The following is a 25,030-nucleotide window of genomic DNA, read 5'->3' as shown; positions in this document are numbered from 1 at the left end:
GGTAGGATACAATATAGTTCAAGCCCTTTCTCATGTCCTGTGCTGTTAGTAAAGAAGAAAAGTGGAGAGTTGAGACTGTGTGTGGATTTCATGAGACTTGATGCTTTGACTGCAAAGAATAAGTACCCACTTCCTGTCAATGAGTTGACGGAGGAATTACGAGTAGCTTGTTGGTTCTCTTCTTTGGATCTAAGGGTTGGTTTTCATCAGATTAGGTTGGCAAAAGAAGAAGAGTACAAAACTGCTGTCCAAATTCACAATGGACATTATGAGTACAAAGTAATGCCATATGGTTTGACTATAGTCACCAGAAATCCGGGTCGACTAAGTTGAGAAACGGGATCATGTGATGCGGGTTGACACTTGTCAAAAGTGTGGTACGTAGGGGTATACTTCTTCGGGACGATAATTTGCGACGCAGTATGTGACCCCAAGGATTCCAGATCGATGACTCCGGGACAAAGCTTGAGGTCAAGAGTTAATGTACCTTATCCAACAATTTTTATACCTGGTGTGATCACTTTGTAGAGCAAAACAACCCATAATATGTGCCTTTTCATCATTCTGAGTACCACAGAAATGCATGTGAGTAGTTACAAAAGATCAATCACAAAGTAAAATGCCATACACAAGTAGTTACAGAAGATCAATCACAGAGTAACAAAAGAAGAAAAAAGAAAAAGTAAGGAAAGATAAATTGGGGTGCCTTATGGTGGCCCATACAGCCCATTACCTACTTAACACAGCCACTGACATCTCCCCTATCCTTCAATCTCATGACTACACAGCTGTCATCTCCCCTTCATGCCTTCCTTCTCATGCTCTCTGCTCCTAGGCAACCAACGTCGCCAGCCACAAAATCGATTGCCCATGGCCTCCTGTCTCTAGTGCTCCCACTTTCGTTGGACTTGCAGACTGACGGGAAGACGACGTGTGACGATGCAGATCCACAGCAACAACAACAGCAATGATGTAGATCAGTAGCGACAATGCAGGGGCTAGGTTAGTTTGATCCTCCATCCTCCCTTCTCCTCTCCAGGTGACATCCCGGGGGTGTCTCGGTGGCATCCTAAAGCCGATCCCAACCCTCAATCGGGTTGTTCGAACTGGGGTCGTGGATCATAGCATTGACCCCGACTCCCATGACTATGGGTTTGATAGGAGCACCAGCTACTTTTTCAGGAGTTATGAATTTTTCTTTAGCACCCCTGCTTAGAAAGTGTGCAATTGTCTTCATTAATGATATTTTAGTCTATAGCATTAGGTTCTCGGTTTGCTGATTTTAATTTAATCGAAAGTTCTGGTGTGTTGATCGGAACTTCCGATGCGGGTCGGAACCTCTGATTTTTTTGTGAACAAGAAGTTCCAATCAAAAAGTCAGAACATCCGATGTTAGTTTTACACCTAAGATTTCATCGATTATCCTTCGGTTTGTTCTGCATATTGATGATATTTATGTGGGATTTTGTGATGGCACTAGTGCAAGGATTCCAGGTCCTACTGACCACTAATTATCAAGCAAAACCTACACATGCTCATTCCAAAATTATCTCCATCCTAGTAGCTTTTCTTCTGACAAGGGCAAGGTCTTGCTTAGTGAGCATGAAGTGCAACTAGAATGCATAAGCCGTACTCAACTACCTGTGCAACCAACTCTTTGGGGAATTCTAGGAAAACTCACCCTGATATTCTTGTTGACAGTGGTGGCCAGTGGTTGGGAAAAACCTCAAAAAGCAGTGGCAACAAGGGAAGAAAGACCACGGTGGCTTCAATTCTCAACATCCACCAAAAACTAAGTGGGGATTGCATCCGAGCTGGGGCTCGGTTGGCAATGATAGGGGGAGCAAGGAGCTCCCCCCCCCCAGAGCCACCCACGTTCGATGCCTGGGGGTAGCGTGGGATGTAGCCCCATTTAATGCCTCCAATGAAGGCACCGGGGGAGGGGTCCGTGCAGAGGTGGTGAAGCTCGGCGTGCAGCAGATCCACAATAGCTCGGTGCAGCCCAATGCCACTCCTACGCTAGTTTCTCCCCCCTTCAAGTTGAAACAATACAACCCTCTTCTTCTTCTCCTTCTTCTCCTTCTACCTTCTCGATCTTCTTCAAACCACCATGCAAGCAGCCCCAACTTGGATGGAATGGAAGTTTGGGTGCTTGGGAAGGCAATGGTGTAGCATGCATGGGTTGATTTTGGGAGCTTTGGGTGGGATTTGGAGGAGTAGAGAGGAACGGAGTTGAGGGAGAGCTCCTTGTCTTTTGGGCTGGGTGAGAGAGTGAGAGGGAAAGGGTGAGGAGTGGGGGTGGCATATTGGAGAAGAGGGAAGCCAGGTTGTGTGGGCCCTACTAAAAAGTGCCCATTTTCCCTTGTTCCACCAATTCTCTTTTCTCTCTCTATTAAATCAAACCAAGGTGCTCTAGTGCTCCAAAAAATTTAAGAATTTTATTTAAGGAAACTATAATTCGAGATGAACCCATTTGAATTGATTTGACTCTTAAAGCCTATGTGGAAATGAAACTAAAATTCTCTAAAGTTGATTACTTTCATAACTTCTAGCAAATTTTAAGGCGTCAATTAAATTAACAAAAATCTGAAAAAATTCACTAATATCCATATCTCATGATGCACTAATTTCTAAAATTAGTTCCATCACTAGGTTATATGGTGAATTTGTGAGCTCCTATATAGTGCTTCATTTCATAACGGTTTTATCCCCTCAAGTGAATTACTCTTTTAAATTTAATTGGGATTTAAACAAGGTTCAACAAAACACATAACTACACATAATGCTCACTAATGCTCAATGACATGAATATGCTGTTTGGGATGTGACAAACCTCCCCCTTAAAGGAATCTCATCCCGAGATTCGGGTGAGCTAGGGGAGAGCACGGTGAAGTCCAGAATTGATTAATTAAGTGATACGGAATTGGTAGATAACCATCAAAGATGCTGCAAGGAATGGAACTAAGATAACACTCACATGTTGGAGAAAAACTCAAAAAAATCAGCATGAAGTCGATCTTTATGTTCCCATGTTGCTTCCTCTTCGAAGTGATTACTCCATTAGACCAAATTTAATTGAATGACGTCACGTCTTCTGCTCAGCTTCATCAAGTATGCAAATTGGATGCTCACAATAGGAGAGGCAGGGTTGAAGATTTAGATCATCCAATACAATGGCTTCGGAAAAAGAATAAAGCTACAAAAGGAGGTTGCACCTATGACTGTACCCTATTTCAATGGACCATTCACGCAGGTTTCATGAACCCACACCCCCACATTGGCCCAGCGAGACGAGGGCGTGCGTGTGTTCTCTTAATCCTATCATCCACACATGCTAAGTGGGTGAAGAAGACAATTCCTTATAAGTTGGTCTCGCTCCACCTCCACTAGCAAGGTAGGACTAAAAGATACACCCTTCTCCACTTTGTTGAGCCTTTGAGATTTATTTAGAATTACTCAAATATAATAGGCCAAGCCCATATATTCTATACTTCTGTAGACGAATTGGGAAGATCAAGCTTTTGGAACACTCATAGGTCAAGCCGTTCTGCTATTCATGCAGGAACCTCCAACAAAATATTTGAGTTTTAGTTGGTACCCGAGACATATTTCTCCACGATAGATTGGCTGACTTTACCCTCCATTGGCTGCAAGCACCATCATATATACAGCCGCATATGATGCACCAGTTTTGCAGGGTAAAGCCCACACTTTTCAGAGGGCCATGCCATTGTATCTTCAGAACTGGCTCCTAAAGGAACTTTTAGTGCCTCGTCTATTAGACTAATTCACATAAACTAGGTGATCATGATTAACCTAATCACTAAGCACCATCAATTAGCAACATAATTGCATAATTAACTTAGTCTAACCTTGATTAGACAAAGCCATTAGCAAATTGTCTTAACAGATATAGGTAGAGCCACAAGGTTTTGTACTTCAGTGAAGATGGGCCAAAGGTGTAGAGGAAGCTCGCAAATGTGTTGGTGTAGTCGCCGGCAACACACTGGCAGCGATGATGACCTTCAGTCACCATGAGCACTAACCTTTAGATCAGGAATATTAGGGATTTTCACGAGCCTCATAGAATTTTGATTATCTATGGCCGCCGGCTAACCCTTCTTCATACATCACTAGTTGATCGGGGTCAAAACCAATTAGATGGAATCACCACCAATCAAGGCGCATGTGTGGGTCCACCGATGCCCTAAGGACTCAGCCAGGTAGTTCATTAGCCTAACCGAGAAGATCGCAACCAACATTCTCCCACTTGATCGAACAGTCAATCATCATTAGTCCATACTCAACAAAATAGCGCACCAAGACAATGCGGTCACCACAGCTATCAAAATGCCACTAAACCTCATAATCTATAGTACACAATTCCATTAAATATGGATAAAGCTTATACTTTGGGATCTGATTTATCTCTAATGGTCCTTTATATCCAGGATCACAAAACAAGGATCTTTACCGTAATTATCCCCGAATCATAGGCTATCAGTTAAATCCATGCCCGCAACATGTTCTTTAAAGACATTGAGTGGTAAGCCTTTCGTTAGTTGGTCGGCAAGCATGGACTTTGAACTTATATGTTCGACCTCAACAATCTTATCATGAGTTCTATTTTTCACAACATGATAATTTTTGACTTGTTGTTACTTGAAAAGAATATTGCAGCTTTATTATCGCAGTATATCTTGATCAATTTCATTATGCAGTCAACCACTCTTAGCCTCGAGATAAAATTCTTAAGCCATATGGCCTACCCTGTGGCCTCATAACATGCCATAAATTCATATTGTATTGTAGAAGATGCAGTAAGGGATTGTTTGGATCTCTTTTAGGAACTAGCACCTTCCGCGAGGTTGAAAATATAACCTGAAGTCAACTTCATTGTGTTCATGCACCCCGCAAAGTCAGCATCCGAATAACCCTTAACCTCAAGATTATCAAACCTCTTATATGTGAGCATGAAGTGCTTAGTGCCTTGCAAATAACATAAGGTCTCTTGACAGCTTTCCAGTGCTCTAATCCTAGATTAGATTGATATTTTCTCAACATCCCCGTTATGTAAGCTAAGTCAGGATGAGTGCAGACCTGAGCATACATAATACTCTCGACTGCCGAAGCATAAGGAATTGTCTTCATCTGATCAACTTCTAATTGATTTCTTAGGGATTGGAATGAACCAAACTTATCCCCTTGTCGTCATCGTATGCATAACTCCCAGGAAGGGATGGAATCACCAACCACCGATCTAGCCCAGGTGTTAGAAGAAGATGTAGTGCCGCTGTCAAACATTGAAGAAGGTAGCCTGAGCCATTACCTCAACCTGGACCAAACAGATGCCTATGGAGGAGATGATGTAATTCATAAGTAGATGAATGCATCTGTTTTGCATATTATTGTATAGTTTTCCAATAGTTATTTCACTTATGTGCAGATGCTTGATGCTCTGGAGGGTCAGAACAATGAGAAATCCTAGGAGCGGCATCAAGTTAGAGGTCCCTCAAAGATGCCTACGCGACGATTTATGATCACAAAGGTCTCACTAGCAGGGGAGCCAACTGCATCAGAGAGAGTTTTGGGGCTATAGAAGTCAGTCTGTGGGATTACTGTTAAGGATCACATGCCCATCAGCTACAGATTGTGGACTGGTGAACGAGGTGATCCGCACGTGGTTCCTGATCCAATCAAGAACGGCATCTTGTGGCCCAAGATATTAGAGAAGTTTGACTTCCTTGAAGAGATAGATATGGAAGTAGTTAAGCGTAAGACGCTAATGATCATGGGCCTTTCATTTAAGAACTGGAAGGGGACACTAAACATAATGTATATGCAGAAAGATACAATGCTAGATTTCCACAAATGACTGTAACTGGAAGATCATTGGCAAACTTTGCGGAGTACAAGTTGTCAAAAGCAGCATAGAGGTTGACTAAGGTGAACAAAGTAAACTCAAAGAAGAACCTGTACCACCACAAAGTTGGTAGTCATGGGTACGTGAGGAAAGAAAGGCAGTGGAAACAACAGCTAGATGAACTATGAGAGAGACATGTCACGCCCGAGATGGAGGGTTGGAGTGAACGATCGACACACTTCCTTCTTTGGAGGGATGCTTCTTACTCGTCTGATGGAATCTTATCCTTTACAACATCCAAAGACCCGAAAGTGACACAAGAACTTGCAAAAAATCTTACGACAGCCCACGAGCAGCCTGCATAAGGCTCTTTCAAGCCAGACAAGGATAGGGACAAGCTCACCTTGGCCCTGGAAAACAAGGAGCACGATGGTTGCACATGAGGCGTTGGGGTGATGTGTTGGAAATATGAATTCCCAAGCGACGTCGACAGTTACAAGAGTCGAAAGAGATCCCAAGTAGATCGAGATGCAAAACGAGAGGTATAACAAGCTAGGATAATGGAAATGATTGAACAAGTGCTAAAAAAGGAGAGGGAACATAGAGAAGAAAAAATAGCACAAGTAGTACGACAAGCCCTCATGCGTGAATGGGGTGCCATTATGAGCGAACAGGAACGGCTAGTAGCGTCTCCTAAAGTTGCGTGCTCCAGCTCCGGTGGTCATCAGAGTGGCTGTGCGTCCACGGAAGTTCTGAGAGCTCACTCCATCACTTATGTTATGGACCTCATCGCATCACCGACATCGTGTGAACTACACATTGGTGTTAGGAATATTACCATCAAGGTGGCTTCCAGCATGGCATATCCCCGTGTCTCCCATGATCATTTGCACAGACGTCAGATACTGGAGGGCTATGTCATGGTTCAAGTAGACGAGGCAGTTGACCAATACCGCCATGTTGAGGTGGACTATCATGCAAGTTTATGCTAAATATCAAAAGGGGTCAAAGTTTTGTTAAAATGCCTATTCACCCCCCTCTAGGCAATACCATTGTACTTTCAGTACCAAAATGACAAATTTACCCCCTTTAACTTTAATGTAAAATGCGATCTAAAAAAAACTTTCATGTAAATGCAATTGTCCACTTCATTTTCTTTGAAGCCAAAATTTCTTATGACTTCATCGAACTTAAGGTACCATTGCATGGACGCCTGCTTTAGTCCATAAATGGATTTCCTAAGTCTGCACCCTATGTGTTTCTTTCCTTCCACGGCAAAAACCTTCTGGTTGAGCCATGTATACATTCTCATGCAAGTCACCGTTAAGGAATGTAGTTGTAACATCCATTTGGTGTAGCTCTAAATCATAATGAGCCACTAGTGCCATAATAATCCTAAATGAGTCCTTTTTTGAGATAGGAGAAAAGGTGTTATTATAATCGATTCCTTCTTTTTTAGTGAAGCACTAGGCGAGAGTCTTGCCTTGAACCTTTTGACATTTCCCTTAGAGTCATGTTTGGTTTTGTAAACCCATTTATAGCACATTGGTTTGACTCTGTAGAGAAATTCTACAAGGTCCCAAGCCTTATTGAAACTGATTGACTCCATCTCATACTCCATGGCCTCATGCCACTTTGATGAATTCTCACTCATTATGACCTCCTTAAATGAGGCAGGATCATCCACTTTTCCTATGTCGTTCACATTTTCATTCATGTGGATGACATAGTCATTCGAAGGAGGAGATCTTCTTTCTCGCTGTGATCTTCTTAAGGGTTCGTTAGCGATCACAAGAGTATGATCTATATCATTCTCATCGTTAGGCACTACGCTACTAATTCCAAAATCTTATTCTTGAGGCTAAACATCTAGAGGTGCAGCAACAACAGAAGGTGCAGGGACATTAGCCTCTTCGATAATCGGGATAGGAATATAAGCACGGTTATCCTCGAGTGAAATCTTTCTTCCCTCAGAGCTCCCACTGATTTCAGCATTTTCTAAGAACTTAGTATGTCTCGTTTCGACAAACTTGGTGTTATGATATGGACAATAGAAACAATACCTCTTTGATCGTTCTGGGTACCTAATTAAATGGTAGCTAACTATCTTAGGGTCCAATATCCCAATGCACGGGTTGAAGACTTTAGCTTTAGTTGGACAACCCCCACACTTCTAAGTATCTTAAGCTTGATTTTCTCCCAGTCCATAATTCATAAGGTGTCTTAGACACTGATTTACTAGGGACCTAATTTAGTATGTGAGCAGGCTGTCTTTAATGACTCCATCCATAAATTATCTGGCAAACTGGAGTTACTAATCATACTTCGTACCATATCTATAATAGTATGGTTTTGCCATTCGGCTACTCCATTTTGTTGAGGTTCGCCGGGCATTGAGTATTGCACAACTTGGGAAACCAAGTTGAAATGTGCTTTAGTTTATATGTGATGAGTGATTGACAATGGTGTTGTTTTGGTTTTATGATTTTGAGGTTGCATGGGCATAGTTATGTAATGTAGTTATGATCATAACTAACCAAAGTTGTAGAGAAAATATAGTTTTCATGTGTGTGACTAAGTCCAGGAAAATTGTACACATCGAATAATTCAACGATGAAGAAAATGAACTCACCAAATGATCCGGCGTTCATATATAGTACATGCCAGAGCATTTCAATGAAAAAGCAAAAATTGAAGTACATGTCGGATGGTTCGATGTTGGGCATCAGTGAATGCTGGAGCTTTTCTTGCAGAGTGGTTGCAAACTGGCTCTGGTAGACATGTATACGCCGGATGGTCCAGCAATGGGCAATGTGTACGTTGGATGCTTCGTCAGAGCATTTCTTGCAGAGATGTTGCAAACTGGGTTTCGGCAAGAATGGATATGTCGGATGGTCCAGCGATGGGCATGAATACACGCCAAAATATTTATTGCAGAAAGGATTTAAGGTGTCCTAGTCTACTGAGTTGAACACGACAGATGATCCGACGCTCAGGAGGAGTGAACACTGGATCATCCGGCATTCACGGTTTTAGTGAGATATGATTTTCTGTAGGAATTTTTGTTGTTGACTAATTTGTGATGGTAATGGAAGATGTTGGAGATACATGTTTGCTTGTCTTATTGTGTGTAGGTGATGGATGCAACTTGGCAGTTGACAGCGGGGAGATCGGGGCTAAGCGGGGAGCTTGGTGCCAGATGATTGAGGGAGCTGGGCAAAGTCAAGGGTGATCCTAGTTGTATACATGGAACTCAAGCAAAGCGTAAGATGAGTGATGAAGACGGCATGTTGACAAAGTCAAGAGAAAGGGATGCCTGTGAAAGTGACAAGATGACCTGAGGGAACGGGAGCTGGAGAGACTTACCGGCGGTGAAGATCGCAAGATAGAGGATACGCGTAGACATTGGGAGACTTGCTTAAGGTGTAAGCAAGTGGCTGTGAGTCACACTTTGAGAAGCGTGTAAGGCGGTTTCCCGTTTTGGCCGCAAAAATTGTGGGAGGATGGAGTGCTCGTGAAGTTTGCATCGAGGGGAAGCTAAGTCATGAAAACGCCATGGTCATTCGATGGATGAAGAAAAATTTAGATGAAACTACTCCCGGTGGTAGGTGGGAGTGTATTGTAAGTGAAGGGTAGTTTAGGGACAGGATAGCTTAAGGGTTAAGCAAGCCCCCTTAGGCCTATAATAGAGGGGTATTGCTGGTGGTTGGGGGTGTGCCTTTGAGAGTTTTTGGAGAGTTTGAGAGCCTTCCACATGTGTGGTGTGCAGAGGGAGAGTGAGGGGTGTTTAACCTTTGTTTAGGTAAGAGCTTTTGTGAAAAAAACACTTTGTAATCTACCAAAATAGGGCATTCCTCTAAGCTTATTGTAGAAAGTGTTTTTGCATATGCTTGAGTTCATCTCTTTGTAGTCTCTTGCTTTTGGCTCCCATGTTTTCGTGCAAGTTTTTGTTGGTTTCTTGTTGATTTTTGTTTTCTTTGAGAGCGGCTCCTTTTGGATCATGTTAGAGGTGTTCTTCTTATTGCTAGAGGGTTAGGAATCTCATAGGAGTTGGTCTTAAACCATCCAACCTGTAGATCTAGCAACTTGAAGAATCCCTTCTTCTGGTAGCTAGTTCTCTTACGTTTAAGTGTTTTTCTTTAGAAGAAATTAGCTGAAACAAGAGATATGAAAGAGCTTGACTGAAAGATACGAAAATCACATATTAAGATGTTGAGCTGGCTCAAAGGCTTTCCCTGTTATAACTCCTTGGACCCTATTCAGGCTTATCGGATTAGGCAGCAGGAGAGACGATAGGCTACTATCGATTTCTAGAACAAGGAGCAACCCTAGCCTAGAAGAAGGAAATAAAACTACTCAAGGAAGCAAGCTAGAACATGGAGAACAAACATGCAAACATATAACTTAAGAGTAAATTTTACAGAATTAAAACTTGCATGAAAGTAGATGTTAGAAGTAAATTGCAAAATAGAAAGAGAGTAGGGAAAGAGGACACTAATTTTTTATCCTGAGGTATCGAAGAGTTGGCACTCTCCCCTAATCCTCGTTGGAGCATCCACACAAGGATATTGCTCCCCCTTGAGTCACCAAGACTCAAGTGCTCATTAGTGATCGCCACTTCCCCATTTTCGGATTAGTGATCATCAAACTAAGTACAAGATCTTCCCAGGGCTTCCACAAGAACTCCAAGAGCTTACTGAGAACACCTCCAATCACCACGACCAACTTGGTGTTGCCAACCGCCAAGAGTAACAAGCTAACTGGTTCACTTGATGCCTATCAAGCCTAATCAATAGCTAGAAGCACACTCGCTACTCTTCAAGCACTAATGATGTTCTTAACCTTCAATTAGGGACTTGGAAATCAACTCAAGTGCTCTCCCTTGCTTCTTGATGACACACACAGTGTATGAACTCCTCTGGGTTGTAAGTGAGGGGAATGAAACCGAGTGAGGGGGTATATATATGGTAGAGGTCCAAATCTAGCAGTTGCCCAACCACCCATACTTTCTGTGAATATCAGATGGTCCGGTGAACACACCATTGTACACACCGGACAATCCAGTGAGTAACCTTCTTCAAAAGCTGGCCTACCAACTGTTAGTAGCCATTGCATAAAAAGCTTCGGTGTTCTTCATACCACATCACCGAACAATTTGGTGAGTTTATTTCACATGCACTGAGACACCAAGTCTGAAAATGCTTCGGTGTGTTACATATCTCAACATCAGATCATTTGGTGCCTTGAATTCCAATTCGTCCAAAAACTCCAACTTTCTATTAAATGCTTCAGTGTTCATCTTCTTTAAATACCAGACAATCCGGTGAGGTCATTCAGATTCTGCTCAGAATAGGAATAAGGTCCGATGAGTACAGGTCCTTTAGCACCAGACAATATGGTGAGAACAAAAACTCTGAGGGTCATCCAATTCAATTGACTTTGAGCACTAACTTCTTGACTTCTCACCCATGGGCTTCTTTAAGATACCTAGTGCTAGATTTCCACACAAGTGTGCATACAACTAAGTCTAGACTCAACTAGATCAAACTACAACATTTAACCCCCCTTTATAGTACAGTCAAAAGACTAAAAAGGAACTTATACCTACTCTAAGTGTCCTTCATCACCTTGTGACACTTAGAACTAGAAGATCCTTAATTTTGACACAAATGTCCTTTGATCGTCCAATAGAATATCATGAGGGATCAAGAAAACCCATACAATCATTGTGAACTAAGTTTTTGATTCCCTTCAAAACATACGCGTTAGTCGCAATAATCCGATTGTCATTAATCACTGAAACACTTACCACTTATCTAGGGGCCTAGATGCTACAACAAGGGCTGGTGCGGAATTTCCATCTACGACCAGGGGACTGATTGTGCGAGCCTCGCTGGTCATGCCGGGGGGGGTATGGTTTTAAAAATATCAACTGCGAGCTAGCATTTGTCAGCCTGGGCCTTCCTGACAGGTGACCCCCTTATTCTTTACATCGATAGTAGCCCCTAAGCTCCACTACAGATGGGGTGGACTAAGTGGTTTATCGTATGGACCTGAGGTCGCTGGACTCCATTTGGCCAAGGCCGGGCCTGGTCGGAACACTTGGGCCCCATGTGAACATAAGTTTGCCCAGGGAATGGTCATCGATGCGGTTTGTTTTTGTGGTCAACTCAGGAAACCCCATCCTGAGTGGAGGTTTAAATGTCCAAAGAGAGAGAGAAAATGTGGGGGAGAGAAAAATGTGAGTGGGAGAGAATCGTGGGAGAGAGAAACATTAATTGCCGCCGGACTCGAGGGAATTTCGGTTCCCCACGTGCATCCTTTCAAATTTCATGGTGGCTGGACTCTATGACGGTTGGGATATCACATTGACCCTATAAATTAGAAAGCCACAGGGTTCCCCATCCTTTCGCCACCTCCTATAGTCTCCACGCCCTTTACGCTCAAAGCCCTTCATCTTTGTCCCCATTCTTGCACCCACAATGACGCGCGCACCGGCAACATGCCAGGTTTCCCTAAGTCCAAGTGCAATGCGGCGAGGCTGAAACAGATGCACAATGCCAGCCTACTTCCTCATTGCTTGTCTTCTGGGTACCATTCCAGCGTGCCTACTCCTCATGTTTGTTTCCTTCTTCCTAGCCAGCCTCGTGCCGACCTTCTCCGAGTTCTTCACCACCATCATTACCTTCTACGACATCCACACCTCCATATTAACCCTAATTCCCTTATCATGATGAGCATTTTTTCTCACATGTGTGAGAATTTCATTGGCGTCGAGTCATGTCTTGATCTCTTTCGATTTTTCTACTCGACCCGGTCAGTGATCGGACTGACCACCAAGAGCAGTAGGTTCTGTCTCTGTGATGGCATCGTCAATTCCTACCTCGAGATGGGCCTCAAATCGTCTTGGTCTAGCTGTAGGGAGGATTGGTTCTACCTATTAGCAGACAACACCTTGGACAACCTATGCATACTGAACGGACTGGCGCTGGTCACTGAAAGCTGCTGACCCTCGCCACCGGGTCAAGCAGCTTAGGGAAGTCGGGCTGACGGGATCAAATGTCATCACTGGGGAGAGCCCCAAAGATAACTTCGTAGCTACTAACCCTCCCCACTCAGGTCAAGCAGCTTGAGGAAGCTGGGCTGATGGGATCGGACGTCATCTGCGATTTCATCAAGCATCGATTATGCCCCTTATGGAGGAGGGCTCATCTGGCATTCATGTACACTATGAGTGATGGCGACACCTAGAAGAGCTCCATGGGTAACATCACAACCATTTATTTTGCATTTTTCTCTCTCTTTTTTTGCTAGGTGCATGACTCTTTACATACTCCTACTATCCAGATCTCACCAATAAGGCCATCGATTCGCGGGTCCGAATCCTGATGTCGGCTGCCCTGAGAAAAGATGGCCCTCCGTGTGGCACCCCTCCGCTATGTGACCTTCCTTCGTTAGAGAGGGCTCGACTCAGACTGGTAAGTTCAACTTCTCCCTGTAATCCTTGTCCTGGGAAAAGGGGTTTGTAAATTGGGTCACCGCATGGTCTTTCTAAGGTCAATGTCCTACGTCTGATAATAGATGAGGTCTTGGAGGTCGTTCAGGATATCACCCAAACGACCACCCTATCACCCAACACAACCCTAGCCAGCCGCCAATATGGTTGTTGCCATGACCAGACTGCTCAGAGCCAGCTAGTGTCCACGACTGGAGATTCTGCGAGCGATGCCGAACGGCAGGAGGCTGACCAACCCTGCCCTAATCAGGCTGGCCCTGACCAGACAAGATCTGACCAGGCCGGTACCAACTAGACCCCCTCTGACTAGGCCGAAGGTGGTCAGGCTGCTATTGGCTAAGGCCCTACGTCAGTGGGGAAGAGAGCGACGGAGGACTTGGCTTCCGTGGAAGCTTCTAAATGTGCCAGTGGACACCGTCACCAGTGACTTCACGAGGATGAGGCTCGTGCTCACCCCTCCACCCATGCGGTACAATTTTTCTAGTGAGGTGTATATGCTTTTAGAAGTTTTCTTTCTTTCTTGACTTTGTAGTCTGTTGCCACTATAGGGCCTTGACCCCCACCATAGGCCCTGGTTACAACTCCTCTGGGACTTCAACAAGATGCTCTAGCCCCCCAGCCTCCATTGGCTCCAACGCCGAGAGCACTGGCCTTGACCTCCGTGTTTGCTGAGCCAATTGTGGCTCCCATTCTGGGCTCTGATCTAGTTTCCTTGGTCACCAGCCTTCTCGCCTCTGTCTGAAGACTGATTGCCGAGAAGGAGGTAGCAGACAGCAGGTGCGTCAAGCTGGAGAGGCTGGTGGCCAAAGAGAAGGAGGCAAGGCACCTGATTCAGTGGGAGAATGCCAAACTTTAACAAGAAAATGCTGCACGCAGTGCCGAACATTCTTAGCTCAAGGAGGATGAGCAAAAGACCCACAATATTCTTGAGGAAGCCTTTATGGCAATCCGGCAACTGACCCGAAGGACGATAGGGCCACCCAAGGCTGGGCCTATGCCATCCACGTTTTGACAAAGAGGTTTGCCCAATTCTCGGGCATCCTGGCAGCAAGGACCTCGGAGGATGTGAGATAATGGAGAAAGTAGCAGCGGCATACGTTCTCAAGTGCTATTGCTGTCGAGACCCCAGCTTAAACCTCAAGACCATCCGGGAGGGGGTCGTGCTCGCCGGTCCTGCAGCAATGGAGAGGTTAGAGGCAGAGTGTCAAGGGTTGGCAAATTTTGTAAGATCTATCTTCCAGGTGGAGACCATCGAGGAGGCCGTAGAAGAAGAGTAAACCTCAAACTATAATTTAGGCTTGTATTATGCATGAATGAAGTTTTTAATTTCTCTAATAAGCTTGTGTCGCTGCTATGGTTGTAGAGTCCCCAAAAAGACCACCCCTCTTGCCCGCTCTGAGCCCCTAATCACGCCTCCTGCTAGCTCTGAGCCCCCGAACACACCTGCTGGTAACACCGACGATCAGCGCACTCTGGAAGCTGTGGCCGAGTGCGAGCTTAGGTTTGCGGTCGAGCGAGAGATCTTGCAAAGCGATCTTCGAGGTGTGTTGGCCCTACCATCATTAAGTCACGTGTAGTCCCAGGCTAGCTAAGTGAGACTCGACCAGCTGATTCCTGCGTGGTTTGTGACCCATTTTCGTGACCAGCTTGTCAGGAGGAGCTACTGGCAGTGAAGAGAGACTTGGAGCAAGTGATGAGGGAGGACGACTAGTGGCAGACATGTTTCTACAATCGTCTCAATCAGGCGTTCACCCCCTTTAACTCACTGCTCTGGGCCAACAGCATTCAGATCCGTCCCACTCCTAGAGACACCGTAACTAGTCATGTTGACTGATTCTTTTCGACGTCCGAGGAGGCGGGTGTGCTCGAGCAGAGGCTGCGTGGGAACATCAATGAACACTTGTTTGCGACCGCACTCCATAGCACTTGACTTGCCTTTGCTTATGTCGGAAGCACTTCCCCGACTTGGACCATGTTTCAGTAATCTCTTAAGGCTTTGTCGGCGTCCAGAAGACCACGGAGGAGCTTCATGACCCTACATGGTTATTTTATTTTGTGGCTCAGTCTTTGCTTTGGTCCGTCTGGTTTGACCCGGAGAAGGACATCTTCGGATCATGGGGATACTGAGTAAAAATCATTAGAAACAACCCTCGAGCAATACCCAAGTGGTTATTTTGTAAAGATAAGACCTGCTTTTATGTAAACTTTCCATGTGTCCATGTGGCGAGCAGGTTTTGAGTGCATGTTACATTTAGGGGGGACCAAAATTTTTTGTGCCACTCACTAGTTAGGTCTGTGACGCTTAGGGCAACCCTTGGCATGATAAGCCCATTGGTAGCGACCAACGCTTGACCTAGGTTAGGGCTTGTGGCCTCGTGGTTGTTACCCCCCAGCCACCCATATCCTTAAAACTATGCGAGTGGCAATTTCAATCTCCACTAAAATGGTTTGGTACTCACCACATGAGCAAACAGGCAAAGTAACTAGCAGCACAAAAAAACAAAAAAGGACTACATAATCTAAACTGCTCTAGCTCCCGACCGTTTGGTCGGTAGAAAATCTGCCGACCAGGCGGTCAAGCCTAGTTTTTGACTTGGAAAACTTACAAGCTGGTGGGAGACTGTTGCTTTCCAGGAAATCCTGCAAAATAGAGAGTTTGGTTTTTTAATTGGAAAACTTACAAGCCATGTTCCCCGCTCGTCTAGAAGATCCTGCAAAATAGAGAAACAAGCTCGTCTTTGAGTAACCCTACACATAGAACATGCGCAAATGAGCCATGTTCCAAGAGTTGTGCAATTCACGACCGTTCTCCATAGCTAACTTGACCACATCAGATCGGGTAACATCGATCACCTTGTAGGGCCCCTCCCACTTAGGGGAGAGTTTATCCCGACCTGCCTTATTTTAGGTTTGTCTAAGGATAAGGTAGCCTATGACCAGTATCCGCTCCGGCACCTTGTGGTCGTGATAGAGTCTAAGGCTTTGCTGATATTGGGTTGCTCGAAGTAGAGCACATTCAGGGAACTCTTCGATCAGGTTTATGTCATCCTCTCATTGCGCCATCTGGTCGTCATCCGAGTAGCTGGTCACTCGGGGAGACAGAAGGGCGATCTTGGAGGGGAGTATTGCTTCCGCACCAAAGACCAGGAAGAAAGGAGTTTCGGTTGTGGCCCTGCTGGGGGTCATTCGTAGCGACCAGAGTACTGTGGAGAGCTCATCCATCCAGCGTCTTAAATAGCTCTTAAGCCGATCGAAGACCCAGGGTTTGATCCCTTGCAATATCATCCTATTTGCACTTTTGACCTGTCTATTGCTTTGGAATTCACTACTAGCGAACTAAGTCCCATTGTCCATAATTATGCAATTTAGACTACCAAAGTGCACTACCAGCCCCTGTATGAACTTAATCGCTACTGCAGCAGTGATTTTCCTGACAGGCTCGGCTTTGATCCCATGATATCGAGCCCCCAGACAGTGAAAAGCCAAGAGAGTGGTATGGTTTGTAAGTACTAACATGACTCGCACCATTTCAACAGCTTGCAAGCATCCTAGAGGGTCGTAGACTAACAAAATCCTTGCTGGAACGCTTTTTTGACTAGGGGTGCAGTATGAGGCATGGCTACCACATATAACACTATGGATATTAGAGAGCATTGCGCTCCCCTTTTCCTGAGTGATGCATTTCAGTAAAAGGCTGTTGCTCCCCTTGTGTTAAGCGTCCCTCTATCAAGGAGTATCTGTGGGCTTGTCGCGTGATCTTTTCTGCTGACACATTATTGTTACGGACTGCTTGATTCTGAAGGTAGTCCAATATCTGATCCATCCAGGTCATACCCGAATCGAGAAGGGCAACCACATGATAGCCACCCATGTTCAACGATACTAAAGGAGGTGTTGCCTCTGGTGCTCCATTTCCAAGCGAAGCATCCCCTTCACCCTGACCCAAGGCCGCGGTGGATGGTCGTGTGAGTCTTTCTTCAAAGACTCCCATTGGGACAGGTTTGCGAGAAGAAGCTAGACGGGCTAGCTCATCGGCTAGGAGATTGTCCTTGCGAGGGACTTGATTGACCTTGAAACCGATAAAATATCGCTCCAGTCTTCTCACTTTAACGAGATATGCTGCAATTGTCAGATCAGAGTATTGAAACTCCTTTTGCACTTGGTTTACGACCAGTAACAACTCCACTATTGCTAGCAGATGCTTTATACCAAGTGCGGAGGCCACTCGCATTCCGGACAAAAAGCCCTCGCATTATGCAATTTAGTGGCTGGAAAACATAATTGAACTACGTACCTGAGGATGTCACCGATCGGTGAAGTCAGGACCACTCCGCCCTTACTCCCCTTAGTTTGAACGATCCATCGAAGTGCATGGTCTAGTGCTCATAAACCTCTAGTCGTTGTTCTTGCTCGGGCTCAATGGATGACCACTCGGCCATAAAATTGACCAGCGTCTGGGACTTGATAGCTATTCGGAGGACGAACTGAATATCGAACTCCCCGAGCTCTACTGCCACTTTGCTATTCTTCCTGTCGCATCCCTGCTATGGAGAATTTCTTGAATAGGGAGCGATGATATTACCTTAATTTTGTGATCCTAAAAGTAGTGTCTGAGTTTACGAGAGGCCATCAGTATAGCGTATATCAGCTTCTGAGACTATGGGTACCAAGCTTTTGCATTGTGTTGGACCTCACTGATGTAGTACACTAGTTGCTGAAGACCTTCTCACTCGATGACCAGAACTGCACTTGATGAGCCCATGGCTCCTTCAGATACGATCAATACCGTCAATAATCCTCAAATCATACAAGGTCCAATTATAAGAGCACATGCACGACAATTAGACCACTAGGTGAACTCGTTTCTCGCTGTTCATGTTTCCTTGGATGGATTACTACTAAATTCTTGTGATATTTTAGGAATGTGAGAGAAGCACTACAACCTTACCCGAACGTCACCCCTCGAAGGCCAAGTCTACTTAGACTCGAGGCTGAGCTCTAATCGAAGTAGTGGTCGTGGTTGAGTCTCAAGACAGCACGTCAGTAAAACGGGCATAACTCTCTCATACGAAATCCGTTTTAGGCGTTCTTAGACTTGCTAGAAAGCTTATGTTGAGCCCTTTCCAATGGATCTATGATCGACCAAATGTTTCTTATAGTTTAGTTAAAGTCGAAGGAATAAGGTGCTATATCATCGTTCTGAACCCTATCGAGTTTTGTAATCATGTCAAGGTCGGAGTCCAAGTTTATCTTTCCATGGCTGCACAACCCTAGATTGACCCCCTCATGTTCCCCTATAAATATATGGTATCTATCATAGTTTAGGCTCAGGTTTAGCTTAGATTATTCTGTTTTAGACAGTTTCGCTGTTTATCGGTTTGTTGAACCCTAAACTTGAGTACTTCATTGGTAATTAGCAATATTCAGATTGCATCTACCTGTTCTTGCTTATGTTCTCAATTCACTTCTAAAAAAAGCCCAATCGAGTTATCAACACCTATCGAAACGTGAAAACGCGCCCCCTACCTGGCGTGCCAACTGTCGTAAGTTAGTTATTGACAATATATCCGGGGTATGCCGGACGATGTGCGTGATCAGTGTTTCCAGTGGCTATTGGTGAGTATGTGTATATGTGTATCAAAGGAACTCAAGAACACCAAGATTTATCTAGGTTCAGACTTCTCTCAGGATAATAGCTCTATGTCTTATGTATTTTTTTATGAGTTAGATGATGAACTTTTCCTGAGTCCTTACAAGCCTGATCCTCCTCTTTATATAGTAGGAGGCGAAGTGTATATACAAATAAACTGTGATAAAATACAGTGACTGCTCTATACCTAAGAAAGATAGCTACTCTAGATCATCATTACAGAGAGCAGGCACGCCTGCCAGATCGTCCTGCACACTTTGTCCCATCCGCCAACCACCATCATACCCGTTGCGCACCTATCACGCATGTCTACCAAGCCGTCACACATGCTTGCTAAACCGTCCCATAGCATTATGAGTCATACTGTCTATGCACCAACCCATGACTTTGCTCACCAAAAAAGTGCCTAAGGAAAGAAAATGCATGAGTGAGAGGCTTGATCGCAGGATTTCCATCTCCAACCAAGGGACTAGTCGTACGAGCTCCGCCTGGTCGTGCGGGGGAAGAGACTATGACTTTGAAAAAATCAACTATCAGCTAGCATCTACTGGTCTGGATCCTACTGACAGAAAACCCTCTTATTCAGTATATCGACATGCATAATAAAAGGATAAACTCATACATACCAAACAAATCTATCCATGATCAACCACTTAAACAGTTACAAACCAATGCAATTGTAAGTAACTAGATTAGTCATGGTACTGCTATGTGCTAAAAGCAACAACACATAAATATCCATAGCAAGGTTGTCTTGTCTACGTTTTCCTCATATAACATGTTGCCAAGTTCATATACTGGTGCATTTTGCTTAGACCAAGAGACCTCGAACAAAATCCTAAACCACCAGGAAGAACTTTCTGCCATCGCTTGTGTCGCTTAGTCTTTTTTCTTCTGTTTCTTCGGAGCAGGTTTTTGGTACAATACAATCTGACCCAAGAGTGTACCATTCATCATGATGCCAATTGCGGAGCCCATTATCACTTCCCAGGAGTTAAGGGTCAAGAGGTATAATGACGAGCACATAAAATAGATAGGCTTGCGATCAAATAGAGACGGAAAAACACTTTTGGTCCGTATCCCATACGAGCAAGGAAGCAAATCATTTATCCGCACTTCTGCAGAGCCCATTATCTCTAGCTTCACCAACCGAAAATTATTGCCTAAGCTGAGACTATCATGTAGTAGGCTGACGGAGCATATTACTAGCAGTCTAAAACTACCAATATAATGGGCAGTTGAGCAGCGTTTACAACTAGAATGCCACATGATAATAGTAACGAATATCCGTGTAGTAATGAACTGTAAATCAGAACAAAGGATACCACTTAAGGGAGTTTTCTCCTGGATGCTGGTGAAAACTCTTACTGCAACATAAGCATTAAATATTAGTGAGCTTTCGACACTCCATACGAACAGAAAGTTTTACACAGGACTGCAATACTGCTTGAAGAATTTATTGATCTTAAGGAAAAAAGGTACTTGACCAATAAGAATGTGATTAACTCCCAAGTCATGTTAACTATTTAGGACTCAGTATATATGAACTCTAGAAGTGTCAAATGCCAATACTGTTTAATTTCATGAATGGCATTATAAAATAGTAATATCAGCATAGAAAAGGATCCGGGAGTAAAAAAATTAGTTAGGTGACATAATTTGGCATGTACTAAGCTTACCAATAGAACCAGCAAAGTTCATGAAACAGGTTAGGAAGCTCAGCTCGCCAGTGCCCTTATTCTGCATAGTACCAACCAGGCAACAATCGTTATATATTTGAAATAATCAGTTAATCACTTCACATGAATAATTCTGAATAGTTCTAGAAAAAGAAGGTTCTGAGGAAATGCCTAACTCAAGTAGCTCGAATCCAAAATATCGCAAAAGGACAATGAAAGCCTAGGCACCTTAAAGTTTCAATAGATTGTTGTCCTAGATAGAGATAGCACACATGCAAAGTGTTGAATCCTCTTTACCAGCCCCCACTCATAAAATATGTACAAATGCTGACAGATAGTTGATTCTCAAAGTATTTGCTCTAGTTTCCAAACTGTAGCCAAATGTCTGAATATGACATGTATTGAATGCTACAGATCTAAACATTTTTATCACCCTCAGACCTAGTTCAGCCAACTTGCTACAAAATATACATAAAAGTATATAGCTTTATGTAGTTAGATGTGACAAATAAGAGTAACATACTGTAAAATTCTTCCATATCTGTGGAACTCTAGCAAAAAAGAAGATAGCGTGCTGTAAGGCCTGCACATTATATTAGACACTAAATCAAAAGACTGAGCATATACACCTATATCAAGTGTCAAACAAAATATGATATCACTCAATACTCACATAAAGGACTTCAAAGAGAGCAGGATCAATTTTTCCAGCCAAAACCATTGGAGCTAATCCGCAATATCTAGACGGACGCTGTTTAGGGAAAGCAGGTCAAAGACTAAAATCAGTGATTTTTTTTACATCTCCATGAGAATTGGGGCATTGTTATTGTCAGCACACAGACAAGCACTTGAATAAACACAGATGGAGGATACAATAAAGCTTTCATCCATGTTTTGGTTCCCATTGGTGGGGAGTAGTAGTAAATGATTGCTACCAAGATAATTGCTGCACATCCATTTAAACATCGGTTAAGACCATCAAGTAAGAGAACTATAGCAGATTTAGGAATAGAAAAGGAAAGCACAGATATAGAAATGCTGTCCACTCAAGGCATTAGGCCAAATACAAACCTTGAATCAACAGAAAAGCTAGCTCCCCATAAGCTGAAAAGGCAAGTCCTTTATGAATACAATATGCCAAAGCAATTGTATAGCCAACGACCTCAAGCTCAAAGGATGCTACACTAAGTCCCCTAACACTTCCATGCTTCAAAATTTTTAGTATCTGCAACAGAAAATATCCGTGATTATGCCAGAACGTCACAAAAAAAGGGTAATCAACACTACAACACAAGCACAATGTTGAGCGAATGATCAATGGGAAATCTTGGGATCAAATCATGTCTTTTCTTATTATGCGTATTAACAAGAATTTCATACAGACAAGTGCAAACTAATTCAACAGAAGGCAGTGTGATCCATGTGATCTAACTTCTTTTTTTTTATCGTACACATCTCTTTCTGTAATAAAGTCAACAGCATGCAGATCAATAATCTTAATCTGATTGCCAATCTATGCAGGTAAGAAATTATCTATTTCAACAGTCCTTTCACAATTTTTGCATCCAGTGATTGTGTGCTGAAGGTACTTGCAGTTTGCCTTATCTAGCATTAATTCATTTGTGCAGCCTTTGTACAACAGTAGTACTATAGCGGACATTGGGTTGTGGCTGCAATGTTGCTACTGTAGCATTTGTGCAATTCCGGAGCCATAGCTGCTCACTCAGCCCACTGTGCGGTGGTGCTTCACTACAAAATATGGATACACTATTCCATTTTGAATTATTTCTCCTAGACTTGATGTATGCACAAAATATTACTAATAAGGCAATCCATTTTATCAGAATTAACAACAAAACAAGCCACAACCTTAGAATCTCCACATGAACATCAAAAAAATGTATAGGATTCATTCAATCATCTCCACATGAACATAATCAATAATTGTTTTTATATTTTCATGTTCTCTTAAAGATATAGTCATACTGCAAACAACTTTTATATATTGGATACCTTATTTTCAGATTTATTTATTGACAAAATTTACACTATCGCAAATATAGTCAAGCACGTTGCACCTACAAGAACACTTCACAAGTAAACTTCTACTACATGATATTTGAACATTGCTAGTAAAAGATTCCAATAATGCCCCATTCTCTGAATTCACTTATTGATTAAATAAAATCACAAATGTTTTGTTAGGCTATTACCAGCCTATCACTTTCCTTTATAATCCTGGATGTCCATAAATCTTAACTCAATTGTCAGATTCATGGCAACCCTTCCCCTTGTTGCCATTGTAACAACTAACAAGTCAATAGGCATACGCTGCAAGCTCCTCCACTAAACTTTTTTGCTGTACACGCAAATTAACAAGCCTATATTTCCGATTACTTCTCATGGTATATTCACCCAATCGATCCCTGTCATAGCAAAGGATCATGTAATACACACACATATGCAACAAAATCATGCGAACCCCCAACCATACAACAAACAGAAATTCATGTGTGGCTTTGTTTCTTAATTCCTTTCCAAAGTTTCGCATGTAACACACCAAAGAGAACAATAAGCTACTTAATGCCATTTCATACACAGTTGCACGCATATCCATGAGAAGAAGTGAAGAAGCAAACGCCCCCATAACCATCAAACCAGTTCTTAATTCTCAATTCATTAAACTAGATGCAGGCACCTGAGGGAGCTTGCCAACGGTGGATGCAACAATGATGGAGTACCCAAGGACCTTAGACAATAAAGGCAGTAGGATCTTAGCATCCATAGGTACCGACAGGAAGCACGCTATGTTCATGGCCATGGTATCTGGTTTTCTCACTGTGGCCAGCCTCTTCCCATTGCTCATCTGCACGGCCTTGGAACTACTGCGACTTGGCACAGACCGAATTCTTGTTGCCAGCATTCGTGGGCTGTAAACCATCAAGGATGAGGGTTCCCTTGGGAGTTTGATGAAAGTCGATGTGGGGTTTGCAGAGCATGTTGTTTGGTGCACTGACCGGGATCGCACTGTGCCAACGGCGATCTGAGAGCAGTGCATGGGAAGCCCGGAGATCATGTTCGCTGATCAATTTCTAGATTTCAGGCCAGGGACTGAGAAGTGAGAAGTGCCACTGTTCCTGGGCAGGGGAAGCTTTTGGGAAAGAAAAAAAATACTGCACGAATTCAAGCTCTACACACAAGCACAAGAAAGGATCACACCAATCCACAGTCATCCCGCAAACAAACAAAGAATTCCAGCGGCTCCCCACTTTTCCTCTACTACTTTACCGCGCCGCGCCTAGATCACAGATAGGCCTCCAAAAACCGCGGCCTTTATGCCAAATTCCGCACGCTACGCCCACGCAAAGAACATGAGATCCTCCCTGATACCCACCGCCGAAACCCACCAGGCGAGCTCACCACAGATCAAGGCATGTACGAACGCACATCATTAGACGCATAAAAGAGCCAAACTAAGCAGGACAAAAAAGGCGAGAGAACCTGGGGGAGCTTGACGGTGGTGGATGCGGCGACGATGCCGTAGCCGAGGAGCTTGGACGCGAGCGGGAGGACGCAGCCCTTGTCCGGGATCTTGGCGTCCGCCAGCGCCGCGAGGACGCACCCGAAGTTCATGCCGAGGATCTCCAGCTCCATCGCCACCATGGCCGTCTCGCCCTGTGGTCGCGCAGGGTTGCAGCGGCGTCGGCGGTGGAGACGGCGAACAGCGCGTCCCAGCCCACACGCGAACCGTCCCGCAGCTCTTCTCGACTGGGCCGAGACAGACGGAAATAGGATGGGCCAGCCAAAGGTTGGTATTGGGCTTGTGCAAATTTTTCGCGTACTCCAAAGGTGCCTGAACGGGGAATTTTTTTATTTTCATTTTTTAAATTTAGCAAAAATATGTGCTCGTTTGAAAAAAATTGCATATCTAGGTGTCAGTAGTCCGCTGGCCCTTCCAACATGTAACAAGTTGATATGGCATGCCAGCATGGCGCCAGCTTGACATGATGCAGGCCTATTGGAAGGGTGATATCTTCCTGTCGCCCATTAGATGAGAGGCATTTTTTGTCGCTCGTTGGATGGGCAACATGTTGATGTCACTTTTTCATTAGGCGACAGGTCTGGATAATGTTTGTTGTATGTTTCGATTAGGGTTTGTGTTGTTTGATTGTATTCTTTGTTTTATAAAATTAGTTTTTAAAGAATGTATTGTTTTTACATGATTTTCAGACATATGAATAACCTTATTCCATAGGTGTTTGAGAAGTCGTTGAACTTGTTCAACCTACAAAGGTCTTCACATCAACATATCAACACTTCGA

At 43.8% G+C, this 25,030-nt stretch overlaps 1 protein-coding gene across 1 annotated transcript; it reads right to left on the bottom strand.

Annotated features, from left to right (window-relative positions):
- Positions 1-19,592: 19,592 nt before the first annotated feature.
- On the bottom strand, positions 19,593-24,485 carry LOC133891306 (mannose-P-dolichol utilization defect 1 protein homolog 2-like). The gene is made up of 8 exons (XM_062332024.1): positions 24,210-24,485; positions 21,780-21,933; positions 21,582-21,654; positions 21,382-21,448; positions 21,232-21,291; positions 20,709-20,769; positions 20,355-20,396; positions 19,593-20,012 (listed from the first exon to the last, which is right to left on the bottom strand). The coding sequence occupies exons 1-8, from the start codon at positions 24,369-24,371 to the stop codon at positions 19,909-19,911; spliced, it is 723 nt and encodes a 240-aa protein (XP_062188008.1). The 5' UTR covers positions 24,372-24,485; the 3' UTR covers positions 19,593-19,908.
- Positions 24,486-25,030: the final 545 nt, after the last annotated feature.

Source organism: Phragmites australis, chromosome 14 (genome assembly GCF_958298935.1).
Source record: "Phragmites australis chromosome 14, lpPhrAust1.1, whole genome shotgun sequence".
NCBI classification, from domain to species: Eukaryota; Viridiplantae; Streptophyta; class Magnoliopsida; order Poales; family Poaceae; genus Phragmites; species Phragmites australis.
Note: the sequence above shows the minus strand (reverse complement) of the source record. Positions and strands in the feature narration are given on the sequence as shown.